Below are 19,697 nucleotides of genomic sequence, written 5' to 3'. Positions count from 1 at the left end.
TGGAGGACCTTTCACCTCTTCCGACATGTCTGTCTTAGTAATTACTTGCATTCCCCATGTAACAACAATTCTGGAGCATCTATTCCTATGACTATGTTATAGCATTCCTTTGTTATTCCCTTTCACATGAGCGAGTTCTCCGCGCGGGTGCATTGCGTGACGTGAACGCATCGCACCCGCACTGAATCCTGAACCATTCATTTCAATGGGTCTGTGTACAGGAGCGTTGTGTTTCACGCATCAGTTCTGCGTTGCGTGAAAATCGCAGCATGTTCTATATTCTGCGTTTTTCACACAGCCCTGGTGCCATAGAAGTGAATGGGGCTGCGTGAAAAATGCATTGCATCCGCAAGCAAGTGTGGGTGCGATGTGTTTTTCACTGATGGTTGCTAAGAGATGTTGTTTGTAAACATTCCGTTTTTATCATGTGCGTGAAAAACGCATCAAAACGCATTGCACCCACATGGAAGAAACTGAACAACTAAACGCAATCGCAGACAAAACTGAATGAACTTGCTTGCAAAATAGTGTGAGTTTCACTGAACGCACTCTGAACCCCAATCCGCAACGCCCGTGTGAAACCAGCCTTAACCCCTTAAGGACATAGGGCGTACCGGTACGCCCTATTTCCCGAGTCCTTAAGGACCAAGGGCGTACCGGTACGTCCTAACTTAAAATCTTAATTCCGGCGCCGCTGGGGTTAATCGGAACGGGATTTCGGCTGAAATCATTCAGCCGGCATCCCGTAACAACGCAGGGGGGGGTCATTTGACCCCCCCGTATCGGCGATCGCAGAAAACCGCAGGTCACTTCAGACCTGCGGTTTGCTGCGCTTTTTGCCGTTTCTGATCCCCGCGGTCCCTGACCGCGGGGATCAGAAACTTCAGAGTGCCCGAAATCAATATTGTTAACCCCCCCCTGCACCCCTGCACGATTTGATGGCGGCGGGTGGTGCAGGGGGGGTGTCGCATGCAGTGGGGGCATTGCGGGAGGCGGGCGGTGCGGCAGGCGGGATCGCGATCCCCCGCCCGCCTCCCATTGCATAATCGTTGGTGTACAGTGGGTATACCAGGGTGCCAGTACATTGCTGGCACCCTGGTATAAACGGCTGACATCGTTGATGCGATGTCAGCCGTTTAACCCTTTCCATACAGCGGTCCGTACGGACCGCTGTATGGAAAAGGTTAACAGTAAGAGGGAGCTCCCTCCCTCTCCGATCGGGGGGCTGCTGTGCCTTTGCAGCCCCCCGATGGGAGAAGGAGAGAGCCCCCAGACAGCCCCCCCAGAACCCCGTCCTTACCCTTCCCCGTCTGCGAAGTTCTGACCATAACTGAGCAGACGGGGAAGGTTCCCATGGCAACAGGACGCCTGATCAGGCGTCCTGCTGTCCATGGTGCTGAACAGATCTGTGCTGAAAGCATAGACCTGTTCAGTGTAAGTAAAATACAGTGCAGAAACCAATATAGGTTCTGTTCTGTATTTTACAGACATCAGACCCACTGGATCTTCAAGAACCAAGTGGGTCTGGGTCAAAAAAATCAAATAAAAAGTGAAAAAAGTTAAGATAAAAAAAAAAAACATTTATCACTGAATAAAAATTAAAAAAATAAAATACACTACACATATTAGGTATCGCCGCGTCCGTAACGACCTGATCTATAAAATGGTCATGTTACTTTCCCCGCACAGTGAACGCCATAAAAATAAAAAAATAAAAACTATGAGAAAATTGAAATTTTGCCCACCTTACTTCCCAAAAAAGGTAATAAAAGTGATCAAAAAAGTCGCATGTACGCCAAAATAGTACCAATCAAACCGTCATCTCATCCCGCAAAAAATGAGACCCTACTCAAGATAATCGCCCAAAAACTGAAAAAACTATGGCTCTTAGACTATGGAAACACTAAAACATGATTTTTTTTGGTTTCAAAAATAAAATCATTGTGTAAAATGTACATAAATAAAAATAAAGTATACATATTAGGTATCGCCGCGTCCGTATCGACCGGCTCTATATAAATATCACATGACCTAACCCCTCAGGTGACCACCGTAAAAAAAAAAAAAAAAAACTGTGTAAAAAAAGCAATTTTTTGCCATCTTACGTCACAAAAAGTGTAATAGCAAGCGATCAAAAAGTCATATGCACCCCAAAATAGTGCCAATCAAACTGTCATCTCACCCCGCAAAAAATTAGACCCTACTCAAGATAATCACCCAAAAACTGAAAAAACTATGGCTCTTAGACTATGGAGACACTAAACAATTTTTTGGTTTTCAAAATGAAGTTATTGTATAAAACTTACATAAATAAAAAAAATTGTATACATATTAGGTATCGCCGCGTCCGTGACAACCTGCTCTATAAAATTACCACGTGATCTAACCTGTCAGATGAATGTTGTAAATAACAAAAAAAAAAAACATGCCAAAAAAGCTATTTCTTGTTACCTTGCCGCACAAAAAGTGTAATATAGAGCAACCAAAAATCATATGTACCCTAAACTAGTACCAACAATACTGCCACCCTATTCCGTACTTTCTAAAATGGGGTCACTTTTTTTGGAGTTTCTACTCTAGGGGTGCATCAGGGGGGCTTCAAATGGGACATGGTGTCAAAAAACCAGTCCAGCAAAATCTGCCTTCCAAAAACCGTATGGCATTCCTTTTCTTCTGCACCCTGCCGTGTGCCCGTACAGTAGTTTAGGACCACATATGGGGTGTTTCTGTAAACTACAGAATCAGGGCCATAAATAATGAGTTTTGTTTGGCTGTTAACCCTTGCTTTGTTACAGGAAAAAAAATATTAAAATGGAAAATCTGCCAAAAAAGTGAAATTTTGAAATTGTATCTCTATTTTCCATTGAATCTTGTGCAACACCTAAAGGGTTAACAAAGTTTGTAAAATCAGTTTTGAATACCTTGAGGGGTGTAGTTTCTTAGATGGGGTCACTTTTATGGAGTTTCTACTCTAGGGGGGCATCAGGGGGGCTCCAAATGGGACATGGTGTCAAAAAACCAGTCCAGCAAAATCTGCCTTCCAAAAACCGTATGGCATTCCTTTCCTTCTGCGCCCTGCCGTGTGCCCGTACAGTAGTTTACGACCACATATGGGGTGTTTCTGTAAACTACAGAATCAGGGCCATAAATAATGAGTTTTGTTTGGCTGTTAACCCTTGCTTTGTTACTGGAAAAAAAATATTAAAATGGAAAATCTGCCAAAAAAGTGAAATTTTGAAATTGTATCTCTATTTTCCATTGAATCTTGTGCAACACCTAAAGGGTTAACAAAGTTTGTAAAATCAGTTTTGAATACCTTGAGGGGTGTAGTTTCTTAGATGGGGTCACTTTTATGGAGTTTCTACTCTAGGGGTGCATCAGGGGGGCTTCAAATGGGACATGGTGTCAAAAAAACTGTCCAGCACAATCTGGCTTCCAAAAACCAAACGGCGCACCTTTCACTCTACGCCCCGCTGTGTGGCCGTACAGTAGTTTATGGCCACATATGGGGTGTTTCTGTAAACAGTAGAGTCAGGGCAATAAAGATACAGTCTTGTTTGGCTGTTAACCCTTGCTTTGTTAGTGGAAAAAATGGGTTAAAATGGAAAATTAGGCAAAAAAATGAAATTCTCAAATTTCATCCCCATTTGCCAATAACTCTTGTGCAACACCTAAAGGGTTAACGGAGTTTGTAAAATCAGTTTTGAATACCTTGAGGGGTGTAGTTTCTTAGATGGGGTCACTTTTATGGAGTTTCTACTCTAGGGGTGCATCAGGGGGCTTCAAATGGGACATGGTGTCAAAAAAACTGTCCAGCAAAATCTGGCTTCCAAAAACCATACGGCGCACCTTTCACTCTACGCCCCGCTGTGTGGCCGTACAGTAGTTTATGGCCACATATGGGGTGTTTCTGTAAACAGCAGAGTCAGGGCAATAAAGATACAGTCTTGTTTGGCTGTTAACCCTTGCTTTGTTAGTGGAAAAAATGGGTTAAAATGGAAAATTAGGCAAAAAAATGAAACTCTCAAATTTCATCCCCATTTGCCAATAACTCTTGTGCAACACCTAAAGGGTTAACGGAGTTTGTAAAATCAGTTTTGAATACCTTGAGGGGTGTAGTTTATAGAATGGGGTCATTTTTGGGCGGTTTCTATTATGTAAGCCTCGCAAAGTGACTTCAGAGCTGTAGTGGTCCCTAAAAATTGGGTTTTTGTAAATTTCTGAAAAATTTCAAGATTTGCTTCTAAACTTCTAAGCCTTGTAACATCCCCAAAAAATAAAATATCATTCCCAAAATAATTCAAACATGAAGTAGACATATGGGGAATGTTAAGTCATCACAATTTTTTGGGGTATTACTATGTATTACAGAAGTAGAGAAACTGAAACTTTGAAATTTGCTAATTTTTCCAAATTTTTGGTAAATTAGGTATTTTATTATGCAAAAAAATTAATTTTTTTGACTTTTTTTTACTAGTATCATGAAGTACAATATGTGACGAAAAAACAATCTCAGAATGGCCTGGATAAGTCAAAGCGTTTTAAAGTTATCACCACTTAAAGTGACACTGGTCAGATTTGCAAAAAATGGCCTGGTCCTTAAGGTGAAAATGAGCCCGGTCCTTAAGGGGTTAAGGTACTGCTGGGTGTTACCAGTAGCGGGTGTGTCTGACTCTGTCCAATCAGTGAGGCCTGGGGGAGGGCAGTTGAGTCAGTTCTATAGCTGGAGGACACTGCAAATTCGTGGCCTGCACCAACCAACATCAAATAAATAGGGAAAATATATGTTATGACATAGTTCGGATAGAAATAGTACATTATAGTAGTACAGTACAGAGTATGTCTTAGTCTCGCACAATCAGTAAAACCTTGAGAAACATTTTCATAACAACGGATGACGTTTTGAGAAATACTTAAAGGAAATGTTCACATTTTTTCCATATGTCCTATATATACATCAGAAAAAGCGCATGACAGATATGCACGGTGTATAATGGAACCAATGTATGAAAACGAAAGTCTTTTTGGAAATCATAGCTTTTTAAAATGATATTGGAAATGGTTGTTGACTACAATTTTCATTACAAGGAGACGTTATTCAATGCAGTCAGCGTGAAAACAAGATATTTTAAGATTGGTGCTTGTTTCCATAGCCATAATTTTTTTTATATGATACAATGGGATTCATGTAGAGGCAAGAAGTAAACCCTTCCTGTGAAGACTCTACCTATTACCTCTGCTGGGATCTTTTCCGCCTTTTTAGTAAAATTCTGGACCTCAAAAATGTGAGAATATTGCACACGACCGTATATATTTAGCGATCTGCAAAAAACGCGGATGACATTCGTGTGCATTCCGTATTTTGCAGATTGAAACAGCTAGCCCCTTATAGAACAGTACTATCCTTGTCCGTAATGCGGGCAAAAATAGGACAGGTCCTTTTTTTTTGCAGAATGGAAATACGCAAACGGAATGCACACAAAGTACTTTCTGGGTTTTTTTTGCGGACCCATTGAAATGAATTGCTCCGTATACGGTCCGTGGAAAAAAATGAAACGGAATGAAAATACGTTTGTATGCAAGAGTCCTAAATCTGCATACAGAACCCAACATTCCTACCATGTAGTCAAACTTTTTGTTAAAAGGTTGCAGTAGTGCCGCAGCCTTCGCTCAGCTCACCAGGCACAGCGCAGTACATTGTATAGCCGCTCAGCCCCATGCACTTCAATGGGGATGAGCTGCACCTAGGCCATGTGACTAATGAACGTGACGTCACATGGCCTAGGAAAAGCTGAGAAAAGGATAAGTCATCAGTAAAAAAAAAAAAAAAAAAAACTTTGAAAACCCCTGTAAAATACAGTATGTGATAGATTTCAGCCCAATCATCAATGGTTTGCCCTATAAATGGACAATAGATTTAGTTTTTTTCCTGCATGTCTAATAGATATATGATTTGGCAATCTGTAAGAAGACAGCAAGTGCAAGCCAAGCTGTTAACGTGCTACCAAACCAGAACCCTTGTTTTTGCACCTTCCATTTAATGCAAGTTAACAGTGGACAGATACTTTCTCAAGTTAGAGAAACTGCTGAAGAGGTGAGAAAAGTTTCTCAGAGGCCAAAGGGACAGGTCTGGTGTAAGGAACAAGGGCCAAAATAAGTATAAAACAAAATATAAAACCTCTTCCTGGATTAGGGGGGAGGGGGGGAAATATCAACGAGCGGGAAATTACATAAGCAAAATACCATGGTGAAAGAACAAAGAGAGTATACTTTTTGAGATGCTGCCTCTAGATGCATAATTAATAATAACGGGATGCCTTGTCCAAGCATCTTACTTTTTTCAAAAAGCAAATGTTCTGGTAAATTAACTCTTTCCCGACGTGGCAATTTTCCATTTTGCTGTTTTTTGTTTTTTGCTCCCTGCCTTCCCAGAGCTATAATTGTTTTATTTTTCCCATCACATAGCCATATGAGGGCTTGGTTTTTGCAGGAGAAGTTGAACTTTCTAATGCCACAATTTAATATTACATAGGATGTGTCGGGAAGCGGGAAAAAAATTCCAAGTGGGGGCGGAATTGGGAACAAAAAAAAAAACTATTTTTTTACGGTGTTCATTATGCAGTAAACCTTACTTGTGTGTATAGTTTTTCTTGTGTTTTAAATACTGAAAAAAAATAAAAACTTTGGAAAAAAATTATTTTCATCGCTATTCTGAACCCCGTAACTTTTTTTTATTGGGAGATGTGTGGGGACTCACTTTTTGCAGGACGATCAGTTGTTTTTTATAATGCCATTTTGGGTTGTGTATGACTGTTTGATCACTCAATCACAACATTTTTTGGCGATATGTGATGGATGGAAGTGATGGAAAAACTGCAAACCTGCCATTATTTACTTTTTGTTAGGTCCCCAACTGGACCACAACTTGCAATCATCAGTTGCAACTTGTGCAGAATAATGGAAAATGGTCCATTATTCTGTACTGCAATCACTGTCACAGTTCAGTGCTGTCACCTAGTGGCCTGAACTGAGATATACTAATAATGAGCCTGGTACAGGTTCAGGCTCATTATTAGAACAGATTGCTTTCCCTGATCTCCGTGCTTCCAATTTTTAGCTCTGTCAGATGCTGTTTTAGCTCTGTTAGATACTGTGGTCACATAAGACCCTGGCATCTGAGGGGTTAAATGTCCGCAGTGGGCGTTACCGCCAATTGCGGTCATTAGCCACGGGTGCCTGCTGTATGAAACCTGTATGGTGGATGTCGGGAAGGGGTTAAAAAGAGATATTTTGTTATGGAAAGTTCCTGCATAGTCACATAGTCATCTCTCCTGGCCCTGTCACTCATATACAGTCATGTGAAAAAATTAGGACACCCTTTGAAAGCATGTGGTTTTTTGTAACATTTTTAATAAAAGGTTATTTCATCTCCGTTTCAACAATACAGAGAGATTAAAGTAATCCAACTAAACAAAGAAAACTGAAGAAAAGTCTTTTCAAGATCTTCTGTAAATGTCATTCTACAAAAATGCCTATTCTAACTGAGGAAAAAGATAGGACACCCTTGCCCCTAATAGCGAGTGTTACCTCCTTTGGCTGAAATAACTGCAGTGAGACGGTTCTTGTAGCCATCTACCAGTCTTCGACATCGGTCTGAGGAAATTTTACCCCACTCCTCAATGCAGAACTTTTTCAGCTGTGAGATGTTTGAGGGGTTTCTTGCACGTACAGCCCTTTTCAAGTCACCCCACAGCATCTCAATGGGATTCAAATCTGGACTTTGACTTGGCCATTCCAGGACTCTCCATTTCTTCTTTTTCAGCCAATCTTTGGTTGATTTACTAGTATGTTTTGGGTCATTGTCATGTTGCATGGTCCAGTTCCGCTTCAGCTTTAATTTTCTAACTGATGGTCTCACATGTTCTTCAAACACCTTCTGATACACAGTAGAATTCATCGTGGATTCTATGATGGTGAGCTGACCAGGTCCTGCTGCAGCAAAGCAGCCCCAAACCATGACACTTCCACCTCCATGCTTCACAGTTGGTATGAGGTTCTTTTCTTGGAATGCTGTGTTTGGTTTACGCCAAACATGTCCTCTGCTGTTGTGTCCAAATAATTCCATTTTGGACTCATCTGTCCAAAGAACATTATTCCAGAAGTCCTGGTCTTTGTCAACTTTATCTCTGGCAAATGTCAGTCTGGCCTCGATGTTTCTCTTGGAAAGCAAAGGTTTCCTCCTTGCACACCTCCCATGCAAGTTAAACTTGTACAGTCTCTTTCTGATTGTAGAGGCATGTACTTCTACATCAACAGTAGCCAGAGCCTGCTGTAGTTCTCGAGATGACACTTTAGGGTTTTTGGAGACCTCTTTTAGCATCTTGCGGTCTGCTCTTGGGGTGAACTTGCTGGGGCGACCAGTCCTGGGCATGTTGGCAGTTGTTTTGAAAGCCCTCCACTTGTAGACTATCTTCCGGACAGTGGAATGGCTGATTTCAAAATCTTTTGAGATCTTTTTAAATCCCTTCCCAGACTCATAGGCTGCTACAATCTTTTTTCTGAAGTCCTCTGACAGCTCTTTTGCTCTCACCATGGTGCTCACTCTCACTTCAACAGTCAGGAGCACACCAAACTAAATGTCTGAGGTTTAAATAGGGCAAGCCTCATTCAACATGCAGAGTAACGATCTACTAATTATGTGCACCTGGTGTGATATACCTGTGTAAGATCTGAGCCAATTTAAGAGGGAATACATGTGAGGGTGTCCTATCTTTTTCCTCAGTTAGAATAGGCATTTTTGTAGAATGACATTTACAGAAGATCTTGAAAAGACTTTTCTTCAGTTTTCTTGGTTTAGTTGGATTACTTTAATCTCTCTGTATTGTTGAAACGGAGATGAAATAACCTTTTATTAAAAATGTTACAAAAAACCACATGCTTTCAAAGGGTGTCCTAATTTTTTCACATGACTGTAGGTGGTGGGGCCTGACAAAGGAAGCAGGAAGAGCAAAGGTGCAGTGAGTGGCTTGGCCCGACCCTTGGTGCACTTAACTGCTCATTTGCATGTGGATTAAAAATACCTTTCACTCTGCAGTAAAAGTATCATTACATTCAGTTGAGTCCTACAAGACATTGTGCCTTGTTTAACAATGAATTTTCGGGTAACAGATTCCCCTTTAGGCCTCTTTCACACGACCATATGGCTTTTCAGTGTTTTGCAGTCCATTTTTCACGGATCCGTTCCGTTTTTTTGTTTCCGTTTCTGTTCCGTTTTTCCGTATTGGCATATATAGTATACAGTAATTACATAGAAAAAATTGGCCTGGGCATAACATTTTCAATAGATGGTTCCGCAAAAATGGAACAGATATGGAAGACATACGGATGCATTTCCGTATGTGTTCCTTTTTTTGCGGACCAATTAACTTAAATGGAGCCACGGAACGTAATTTGCGGGCAATAATAGGACATGTTCTATCTTTCAACGGTACGGAAATACGGAAACGGAATGCATACAGAGTACATTCCGGGTTTTTTTCCGTAGATGGAAAAAAAAACGGTCGTGTAAAAGAGGCCTTACTCTGTAGATCCATTGCTTTTGGTAAAGTCTCTGATGACCACCAATCTTTAGTCTGAAGGCTTTGTCAAACAAATCACCTGCTGTACCAGTAACTGTGTGGTCATACCGATATTTTTATATTGTAATGGATGAAAGATGGATGTAAAAGTGAAGTCTACTGTAGTAACACTCCTCAGTTCTGTTATACCCTTTCTATACAGACAGTTTTTTCCCTTTTCTCTTTCCCTCTTGTAATGCTTAAGGTGGTGACATTGCCAATCAAGACAGTCGGGCAGTTTCTAATTTTGGAGCCCACTAGAAGATAGTTTTGTATAATGTTTGCACAGTAGATACCATTAGGAGCAGTTTGTATACTAGAGGCTTCTGGTCCTTACATTAGCGATTCATTGTGATACCCTATTTCAGGCGTTAATATGTATATAAACATGGGGCTTTATGTTATTGAGGTCTTCTATTCTGTCAAGTTTCAGCTATTTGTTATACTCCTTTCACACTTCTATTTAAACTATTGTGTATATGTATTGAGTATATTGAGTATATGTAGCATGAAAGCTCCTGGCACAAAAGCTGAATGCATTTATAGGGAATCATTCATTGGGTATATACCAAAGATCGTCCATATTTGCAGCATTTCCTATACAAACTCTGAAGGCCCATAACAGTGATGCCTAGTTGGAAAAAAGTTATAGCACATTGGTAATTGAAATTTTTGGGTCAAGTAAAGCCCCATAACTCATGGACAAATGTTTTTTTTTTCCCCCCCGCTAGACTCAATTTAGTAAAAAATACATCCTAAAAAATGTTGCAATATATACAGGGGCATCAGTAATCATTTCATATACAGTGAAACTGTATTATCTAGATTCATTACACACAGAGTGATCTATTTCAAGCATGTATTTCTTTAACTGTTGGGTAAGTTATAGCTAATGAAAACCCAAAAGTCAGTATCTCCAAAAATTAGAATATTCTATAAGACCAATAAAAAAAAAATATGTATATAAAAATGTTGGCCTACTTAAAAGTATGTACAGTATATGCAGTCAATACTTGGTCAGGGCTCCTTTTACATAAATTACTGCATCAATGCAGCGTGGCATGGAGGCGATCAGCCTGTGGCACTGCTGAGATGTTATTGAAGCCCAGGTTGCTTTGATAGTGGTCATCAGCTCGTCTGCATTGTTGGGTCTGGTGTCTCTCATCCTCCTCTTGACAATACCCCTTAGATTCTCTATGCGTTTTAGATCAGAGGCGAGTTTGCTGGTCAATCAAGTACAGTGATACTGTGGTTATTAAACTAGGTATTGGTACTTTTGGCAGTGTGGGCAGGTGCCAGGTCCTGCTGAAAAATGAAATTTGCATCTCCATAAAGCTTGTCTGCAGAGGAAAACATGAAGTGCTCTAAAGTTTTCTGGTAGATGGCTGCACTGACTTTGGACTTGGTATAGCACAGTGGCCCAACACCAGCAGATGACATGGCTCCACACTGGACCTTAAACAACTAGGATTATGTGCCTCGCCACTCTTCCTCCAGACCCTGGGACCTTGATTTTTAAATGAAATGAAAAATTTGCTTTCATCTGAAAACAGGACTTTGGACCACTGAGCAACAGTTCAGCCCTTTTTCTCCTTAGCCCATGTAAGATGTCTTTGGGTCATGAGAAACTTGACCAAGGAATGTGATAGTTATACACCATGTCCTGGATATGTCTGTGTGTGGTGGCCCTTGAAGCACTGACTTCAGCCAGAGTCCACTCCTTGTCAATATCCCCCAAATTCTTAAATTCTTTTTTCTTAATAATCCTTCCAAGGCTGTGGTTATCCTTGTTGCTTGTGCACCTTTTTCAACCACACTTTTTCCTTCCACTCAACTATTCCTTTAATATGCTTGGATACAGCACTCTGTGAACAGATAGCTTAATTAGCAATTACATTTTGTGGCTTACCCTCCTTTTGGAGGATGTCAATGACTGTCAAATCAGCAGTCTTCCCCATCATTGTATAGCCTAGTGAACCAGACTGAGGGACCATTTAGGAAACCTTTGCAGGTGTTTTGTGTTATTAGAGTGTGACGCCATGAGTCTACAAAATTGAACTTTTTTACAATATTCTAATTTTCAGAGCTACTGACTTTTGGGTTTTCATTAGTTGTGAGCCATAATCATCAATAATGTTGAGCGAACTGAAGTATTCAAAGTGGACTTCGATCTGAATTTCAGGAAAAATTTGATTCTCCACAAAGGCGAATCAATTTTTCCTAAAATGGTGGCTGAAAGTAAAAATAAATTATACTCACCTCATCCATTTCATTTCGGAAAGGCCATCTGTTTCAATCTTGATTGAAGAAAACCTACCAAAGGACCTGCGGCGAGTGTGATGACCTCACCATGTGATCACGCAGGGTGTGCATGGTGATGTCATTGCTGATGATGTCACCGCATGCCCAATGTGATCAGTCGTCCCTGTCACTTTTGTGAAAAGGGGGTGGGGCCAGAACAACTGGCATATTTATCTTCTTTTACACCAGTTTTCTGGTGTAAAAGAAAACTGAAATATACTCCAGCTAGAGGCTGGCATAGATTTCAATTCCGGCACACAGACTGAAGGTTTACTCCACATCATAAATTAGGCTCAGCTTTTCAGCAGTTCACAGGGATATCATAGATTGGCGTAAAGTGCTGGTCTATGATAAATTCCCCCCTTTGTCTTTCATGGATAATTTCTGCACAATATCTGTCTTATATTTATTTTCAAAAGTAACCAAGCTTTTTTTTTTCTCCCCCCCCCAAGATATGGGATGTAGAACTGGAAAGATCTGCTGAAGCGTGGGCCACAACTTGTCTATGGGAACATGGTCCTGCAAATTTGCTTCCGTCAATTGGACAGAATTTGGGTGCCCATTGGGGAAGGTAAGACAAGTATCCCTCAGTTTTTAGAAAAAGACTTAATTTAATTATGTTGAAAAGTAAGACCTTTTCTGTACTTCCTTAAAAGATACAGACCACCCACTTACCACGTCCAGGCATGGTATGATGAAGTCAGAGATTACACGTTTCCATATCCACAAGAGTGTAACCCTTACTGTCCATTCAGGTGTTCCGGCCCTGTATGTACTCATTATACACAGGTATGTTTTATATCAAGCACGATTAATGTAACTTACATAGAGAATCTTTGAACTTGGAGCACATTTAATGCCCATTCACTGTATATTATTACTAGTACACAGTAACAAAGTTGAAAAAATGCTGTATAAAGAGGGTTTTCTTTGGATGATATCCCAAAAACTTTTTCAGGGTTCTATACACTGATGACCTATCCTTTGTCCTTGTCAGTGGTGTGTGCCCATACCACAACATGGCATGGCCAAGAGTGGCAAGACCTGCTCGCCCATGCAAGGGCAATATGCCATAGTGTGATTCAATTAACTCATTAGAAACTGTTTATTTCGTTTTAGCTGTTAACAGACATGTGGTTTTGCAGGCTACCACTCAGCCATGAACAATGAACCCTAAATAAACAGTTTCTAATGAGTTAATTAAATATCTCTGTGGCTTGCATGTCTGAGCCGTTCTTGACATGCGGTCACATCCTAAGGCTGTAATGAGCTTCCTTTTATGCATATAGATAAATGGCCTGTAAGAACTGCTGGTCAATGATGTAGCAAGTTAATGGGCGCTCATTTACTATAAATATATATTATTCTTGAATCCAAGTGAGAGAAAAAAACAGCACTGCAGTATTCTAAACTGGTCACTTTATTGGAAGAAAAAACACTCAAACAATAAAAAACATAACCTTCTTGACGCGTTCGGGCACCCAGGCCCTTTATCCAAAAAATGGCATGATCATGAAAAACTGGAGTTAAAATACATGTTAGAATTAGATTTACCTATCAAGAGAAGACACGTCATCAACAGTAGAGATGTCCCGAACTATTCCACGGCGAATAGTTCCTGGCGAACATAGCTTGTTTGCGCTCGCCGCTGCGGGCAAACATATGCGATGTTCAGTCCGCCTCCTATACGTCATCATTGAGCATTCTTTGACCCTGTACCTCACAGTCAGCAGACACATTCCAGCCAATCAGCAGCAGACCCTCCCTCCCAGACCCTCCCACCGCCTATCAAAAAGCAAGGACAGCATCCATCTTAGATTAATTCTGAAGCTGCAGTGTCACAAAGTTGTAATCGCAATGCGATTAATACAGGTTATATTAATCGCATTGCGATTGCAACTTACAGCTAATGGTTATATTGATAGAATATAACGAAGATTGAGAATATAGTGCTATATTCGTTGTCAATTCTAGCAATACAACCATTAGGAACTCAGATCTTCTAAGTTGTAATCGCAATGCGTTCGCAAACATTTGCGGAAACTCGCGTTCGCCGTTCGCGAACAGAATTTTTTTTGTTCGCGACATCTCTAATCAACAGGTGGGAGTAAACCTGGTGTTAAATTAGCTTCAGGATAACGGGCATCTGTGGATGGAATGTGCTTCAACAATTCATCAGCACAAGTGAATAGAACACTGTTCAGACACACATAGGATGCATTATCAACACCACTGAAAAAATACTAGAAATAAAGATGGTAAATTAATATATGTATAATTTCCAACATCAATGATAGTAAATAACATCCTGTCTCCTATTTAAACCTGTTGGAAATCTAATCTCGAGCATAAAAATCCAAAAGGTTTCCCTTGCCAATAACATTTTCCTGCGATCGCCCCCTTTGTATGGTTTAAATACACTTTCAATTCCGCAGAAGGTGAAAAAAGATAAATCACCTCCGTGGACATCCAAAAAATGTTGAGAAACCGCAGAGGCATTCAATGTTTTTTCATAGTTTGCGTCGGATAAATATTTCCGAATCATCGTTATTAAGGTATTAGTAGTGCATCCAAGAGGTGCAGCAGATGAGGGATGATGTTTTTTCAGAGGGGAACATGCGAGGGGAAAGTATAAAACCTACAGTAGAGGCCCTTTTAGCAACACATTTACTACCCCCCTGTAAAATTCTTGAAAAAAATATCATCTTGGTACAGTATGGGAATATATTTATTTATGATGTTGACAACCTGTCTGTACTCCAAGCTATACACTGTAAAAAAAAATACCTTTCTTCTTGGGTTGGCTCATATGTGTACTCCTAGAAGATGAAGCCAATAAGTGCCTCCTCCTAGCTCGGGAGGCATATTCAACGCCTCGATCCAATGACCAGGTGGGATAGTCTCTTGCTAAAAAATGACTAGAGATTATTTGGCATTCACTCTGAAAAGTCGCATCATCTGAACAGTTACGTCTAGACCTTATAAACTCGCCCTTCGGAATATTTTTAATAATGTGTAGCGGATGACAAGATTTTGCATGTAGTAAGAATTACCCGCAGTGGGTTTATTGTAAGAGGCAGAAACAATATCATGATTATATGCAGTAAGCGGCAAATACAAAAAATGTATATTCGTTGTATTCATAATTTAAAGTGAAACTTAAGTTACGATCGTTGTTATTGATAAAGGTTTCAAAATAAATGATGTCTTCTTGGCAACCCCCCATATAATGAGGAGGTGATCTATAAATCTGCCATACCATATTAGGTGTGGTGATAAGGGAGTATCTTCAGAAAAACTATAAGACTCCTCCCACCACGCCACAAAAAGGTTGACTAAAGAAGGTGTGAATTTGTCCCCCATAGATGCGCCTTGCACCTGTAAGAAGAACTCTTTATCAAAAACAAAATAATTGTGTTTCAGCAAACAATCAACTGAGGACAAAGTAAACAGTTTTAGCTCATTATTGTAAGAACTGTAACTGTTCAGGTGATGCGACGGAGCCTGTAGTGCCGATTCATGTGGTATGCTGGAATACAGAGAGGCAACATCACAAGTTACCCAATAATAACTGGATTTCCACTGAATGCCCTGAAAAGACTGCAAAACATGCTTGCTATCACGGAGATAACCTTGGGCCTGTAGTACTATAGGATGCAAGATCTGATCCACCCACTGACCTAGTCTTTTATTCAAAGAGCCTATACCTGCAACTATAGGTCTCATGGGAGGGGTGAATACCTCCTTGTGGGCTTTGGGCAGTGAGTGGAATATAGGGACAATTGGATGAGGGACTAGTAAAAAGTCTCTCATTTCTTCATTCAAAACTCCTAGAGACATACCCTCAGCCAAAAGTTTGGCAAGGGAAACTCTGAATTGTGGGGTAGGGCCACAAGGTAATTTGCGATAGGTAAGTATAGTAGTTATTGGTGGTTTTCATATAATTGATCAAGTGCAATTGTTTGTTCATTCCTACCTCCCATACACACCCTTCCCTTTATCACTGGTGACATATATGGTAATGTGCTACTGGGTTACATGTCATCCCAAAAGACACAATCAACATTTTTTGACTGCAGGTTCTAAGTTTGCAATGTCTATTACACAGCATTAGAATATTAGGCCATGGTGTTGAATATGTTTAATAAGAAACTAGAGTGCTTAACTAAATTCAAACTAGGTAAAGATGTACACATCTGTATGAACTAAGACACATCAGAAGAGCTGTCAGGTCCTCTTCTAAAATTATTGACAGTACAAGATGCAATAGCTTAAAGGGGTTATCCAACCCCTATAATGACCCCCCCCTAATTCCCGAGCCCTCATATAGGTTATACTACCTCTCTCCTCGGCACCCGCATTGCTCCTGATGCCCGCATGGCCACTGCTGCGTCACCTGTGATGTTAGGGAGGGTCATCCCCGTAGCGGCCTGCTATTCGCCGCCCGTCACCTGATGTTTTGACGTGATGGGGTGATACAGTGGTGGCCATGCGGGGAGCAGGAGTGACGCAGGTGCCGGGGAGGTGGGTAAGTATAACCTATATGAGGGTCCTGGGCATTAGGACAGTCATTATAAGGGTTGGATAAGCCCTTTAAGTGGTGCAGAGAAAGCCTAATACCACTCCAGTACCTGAATAAAAGATGCATTCACGATATGGGTCATACTTTTCTTCATGTCCGAATGATTGACTTTCTATGCAGACACAATGCTGAAGGTATCAGAGGAAGTTTTATTCAGTAGTGTAAGGGAGGATTGATCAGTTTTCAAAGGTTTCAAAATGTAAAGATCATGACTATAATAATTAGGAGACATATTTGCAATAGGTTCCATAATTTTTTTTTCCTTCGTTTTTTTTTTAAGCAGCTTAGAATATCATTCAGAAGAGGTCAGAGAGGGTCTGTTGAGCAAGCAGTCACGAGGTGGCCTTTTGCGGCTGCTATGTACTGTGAAACATAGAAACTGCAGTAGCCAACAGTGAACAATTTTGATTTTATTTTTTATAAATCAATTGCAAAAACTTTTTCTTTTGGCCCCAAATACATGTAAATTGATAACTAATAATAATGATTCAGAAGTTGTCCATAGCCATTAAATAAGGACAAGGATAATCCAAAAAGCAGGTGTAAATGTCTGTAAAAGTTTTATTCATGCATTTATTTACTCAACTGTAAGCTGCTTCCAGGTCTTCAGGAGAAGGGCAGCCATATTTTTTTATTTCCACCTGCCCTATGGAATACTATTTAGATGATTCTGTGGTTAAAAAGAGCAATTCCATGTACTGTATAATGTATAAGTTAATTGTAATCAGAGACAAAGCTTCAGTTTAAGATGAGTTAACATGAACTTTCGCATGGGTTCCAAGACGACTATGCAGACAACATTTTTTTATTATATTATTTATATATCATATTATTGATCTTTACATTGCTTTTTCTGTTCAGGTCGTTTGGGCGACAAGCAGTAGAATTGGTTGTGCTATAAACCTGTGTCACAACATGAATGTTTGGGGGCAAATATGGCCAAAGGCAATATACCTAGTGTGCAATTACTCTCCAAAGTAAGTAAAGACAAACAAGTTGTTGACAATTACAAGCATATTATTTTAGTAATTTGTAAATTAATAGTCCTGTTTATATTTAAAGGGGAAACTGGTGGGGCCATGCTCCCTATAAACATGGCCGTCCTTGCTCAGCTTGCCCACCCAGCTATGGAGGAGGTTGCAGGGATAATCTCTGTTTCCGAGGTACAGTATAGATTGTTAACTGTTAACAGTCCTACAAATATAAGCCCTCCAAGACATACTTACAATCGTCAATGCATATGTTCACTCTTGAACACCATTTTGCAGTTTATTGTTTATACCTGGTCAGGAAGATACCTAATAAGTGTAGGTTTTTTTTCTTTTTTGCTTTTACTTAATGTATTTGCAGTAAAATGTAATTAATGTCAAATAATCACATATTTATTATTTTTTGCTAGTTTTTTTTTTTTACATAAATTTTTTATTACATCTTTCAAAAATCCCATTAAGGAATTACTATCTCACAAAATAATTTTATACTTACATACTCCTGTATGGCATTACATTATCTGTGTTTCTATGGCACAGGCTGGGATCAGAGCAACCTTAGGGTGCCCTAACAGCAGGATCACTGAAATGACAGTCCGGGGGTCCTTTCTACGTCCCCAGGGCCGATCAGATTGCTGGAATCTAATCGGAGAGGAAAATCCCCTTTCGATAATGCCACAGTCACGGACTACGGCAATCAAAGGTTTATCAGTTGGGATACTCTAAGAGCCGGAGCTTTTAGTTACATTGCGTCCGTACATCAGGAGCACCCACAGAAGTGCTCAGTCCCCTCTAAATTAAGGGGCTAATCTTGTTTTATGTTCTAAAACGCATATAATCTGTGAATCATTTCATTGAAGATTTAAAAATAACCTGCAAGGTATTGTTTGTTGAACTCACTTGGCACATACTCATGGATAATAATATTTACCTACTGCAGTGAAAGGGCCGTGTATCTGGTATTTTTGTGTATTCATACTGAATAATCCATATTTTGTAAGACATTTCAACACTGGAGTCATGCCTCCTGACATGAGGATTAATGACCATCTTGACGTCCCCTGGAGAAATAGTTTGGTGGTCTCACCTCAGTCTCCAGTGAACCAGAGTCTTCTTTTTTTAAACCACAACTAGTAATTAGGTTGAGATTTACACAGTTGGCAGTCGTGTAGGGAAGATGCTTATTACTGGTCTGGCCATGCTTTTTCCTAGAGATCAAACAAGGTCACTTGAGTGTGTAGACTATACTTCTGGGCCCATTCCCAACATACATTTCTTCACACAACCTCAGCTATAATATCATTTTTAAAATGCACTATGAAGTGGGATTTAACCCCAACCAATATTGTGTATATGTTTATGTATAATATATATGTTGTATAGGCCTGGTCCATATCCACATGCTTCTTTTTCCTTCAGGAGATGGTTCAGATTTGCACTATCCTATTCCTGAGCCTGAGGAAGAGACCAATGAGATCGAGAGGCAGCGTTCAAAGGCACTTGACACAACTTCACAGAGTAGAGCGAGGACCCACTCCCCAACAAGTTCCACTAGGACTGACAGCTATGATAGCAATGAAGTGATCAGTACAGAACAAATGTGTGAGTTAAGCAGCATGATACCCCAGGATGTTCATTACAAATTGTTGTAATGGTAGATTTACACATGACGATAGTTGGGCAGATTATCGAGGACGGATGCTCCTGCGAAAAATCGTTCTCGAAAATCTGCCCATCTTAAGGTGTAGCCGATCACCTGATGAATGAGCGAAATGCTTGTTCATTGGTTGAAACTGTCATTAGTGCAGTGTCAGTATGTTCACTGTGTCATGGGTTGCCGTGCCCACTCTCTTCAGTTGCTCTTGCAAACTGGCTGCAGGCTTCTGTATAGACTGGTTGCCTTGGGTGACTTGTAGTTGCGGTGGGCTGTGTGTGAACTGTTCCCTGTAGATACATGCTCCCCTCCCTGTTTGTCCGGTTCAGGTGGGATTAATGTTCTGGTCTGGGTGTGTGTGCTAGGTTGTCAGATGACTTTGTTAACCTGCTATATTATCCTGTGAGCTGTGGGTTTGGGGGTCAGTCTGTCTCCAGCTTTGTAGGGTGCAGGGATCTATGCACCTGACCTGGGGCTTTGGCTTGTGCCCTGTCTGTGTGGTCACCTACTGAAACACCAAGGTCACCTTGTCTTGGTCTCTGCTTAATGTTTCC

The 19,697-nt window shown here is 40.4% G+C and overlaps 1 protein-coding gene across 1 annotated transcript in view; it reads left to right on the top strand.

Annotated features, from left to right (window-relative positions):
• CRISPLD1 (cysteine rich secretory protein LCCL domain containing 1) overlaps positions 1–19,697 on the top strand; it is a 98,022-nt gene that overhangs the window by 31,995 nt on the left and 46,330 nt on the right. Inside the window, exons 3-7 of the mRNA XM_044293229.1 lie at positions 12,371–12,489; positions 12,575–12,707; positions 17,362–17,477; positions 17,563–17,663; positions 18,909–19,091. Of these exons, the coding sequence (XP_044149164.1) occupies positions 12,371–12,489; positions 12,575–12,707; positions 17,362–17,477; positions 17,563–17,663; positions 18,909–19,091 (652 nt within the window). The remainder of the gene's footprint in view (positions 1–12,370; positions 12,490–12,574; positions 12,708–17,361; positions 17,478–17,562; positions 17,664–18,908; positions 19,092–19,697) is intronic.

This window comes from Bufo gargarizans, chromosome 5 (genome assembly GCF_014858855.1).
Source record: "Bufo gargarizans isolate SCDJY-AF-19 chromosome 5, ASM1485885v1, whole genome shotgun sequence".
Taxonomy (NCBI): Eukaryota; Metazoa; Chordata; class Amphibia; order Anura; family Bufonidae; genus Bufo; species Bufo gargarizans.
The sequence above is the reverse complement of the archived record's forward strand: the minus strand, read 5'-3'. Positions and strand labels throughout refer to the sequence as shown.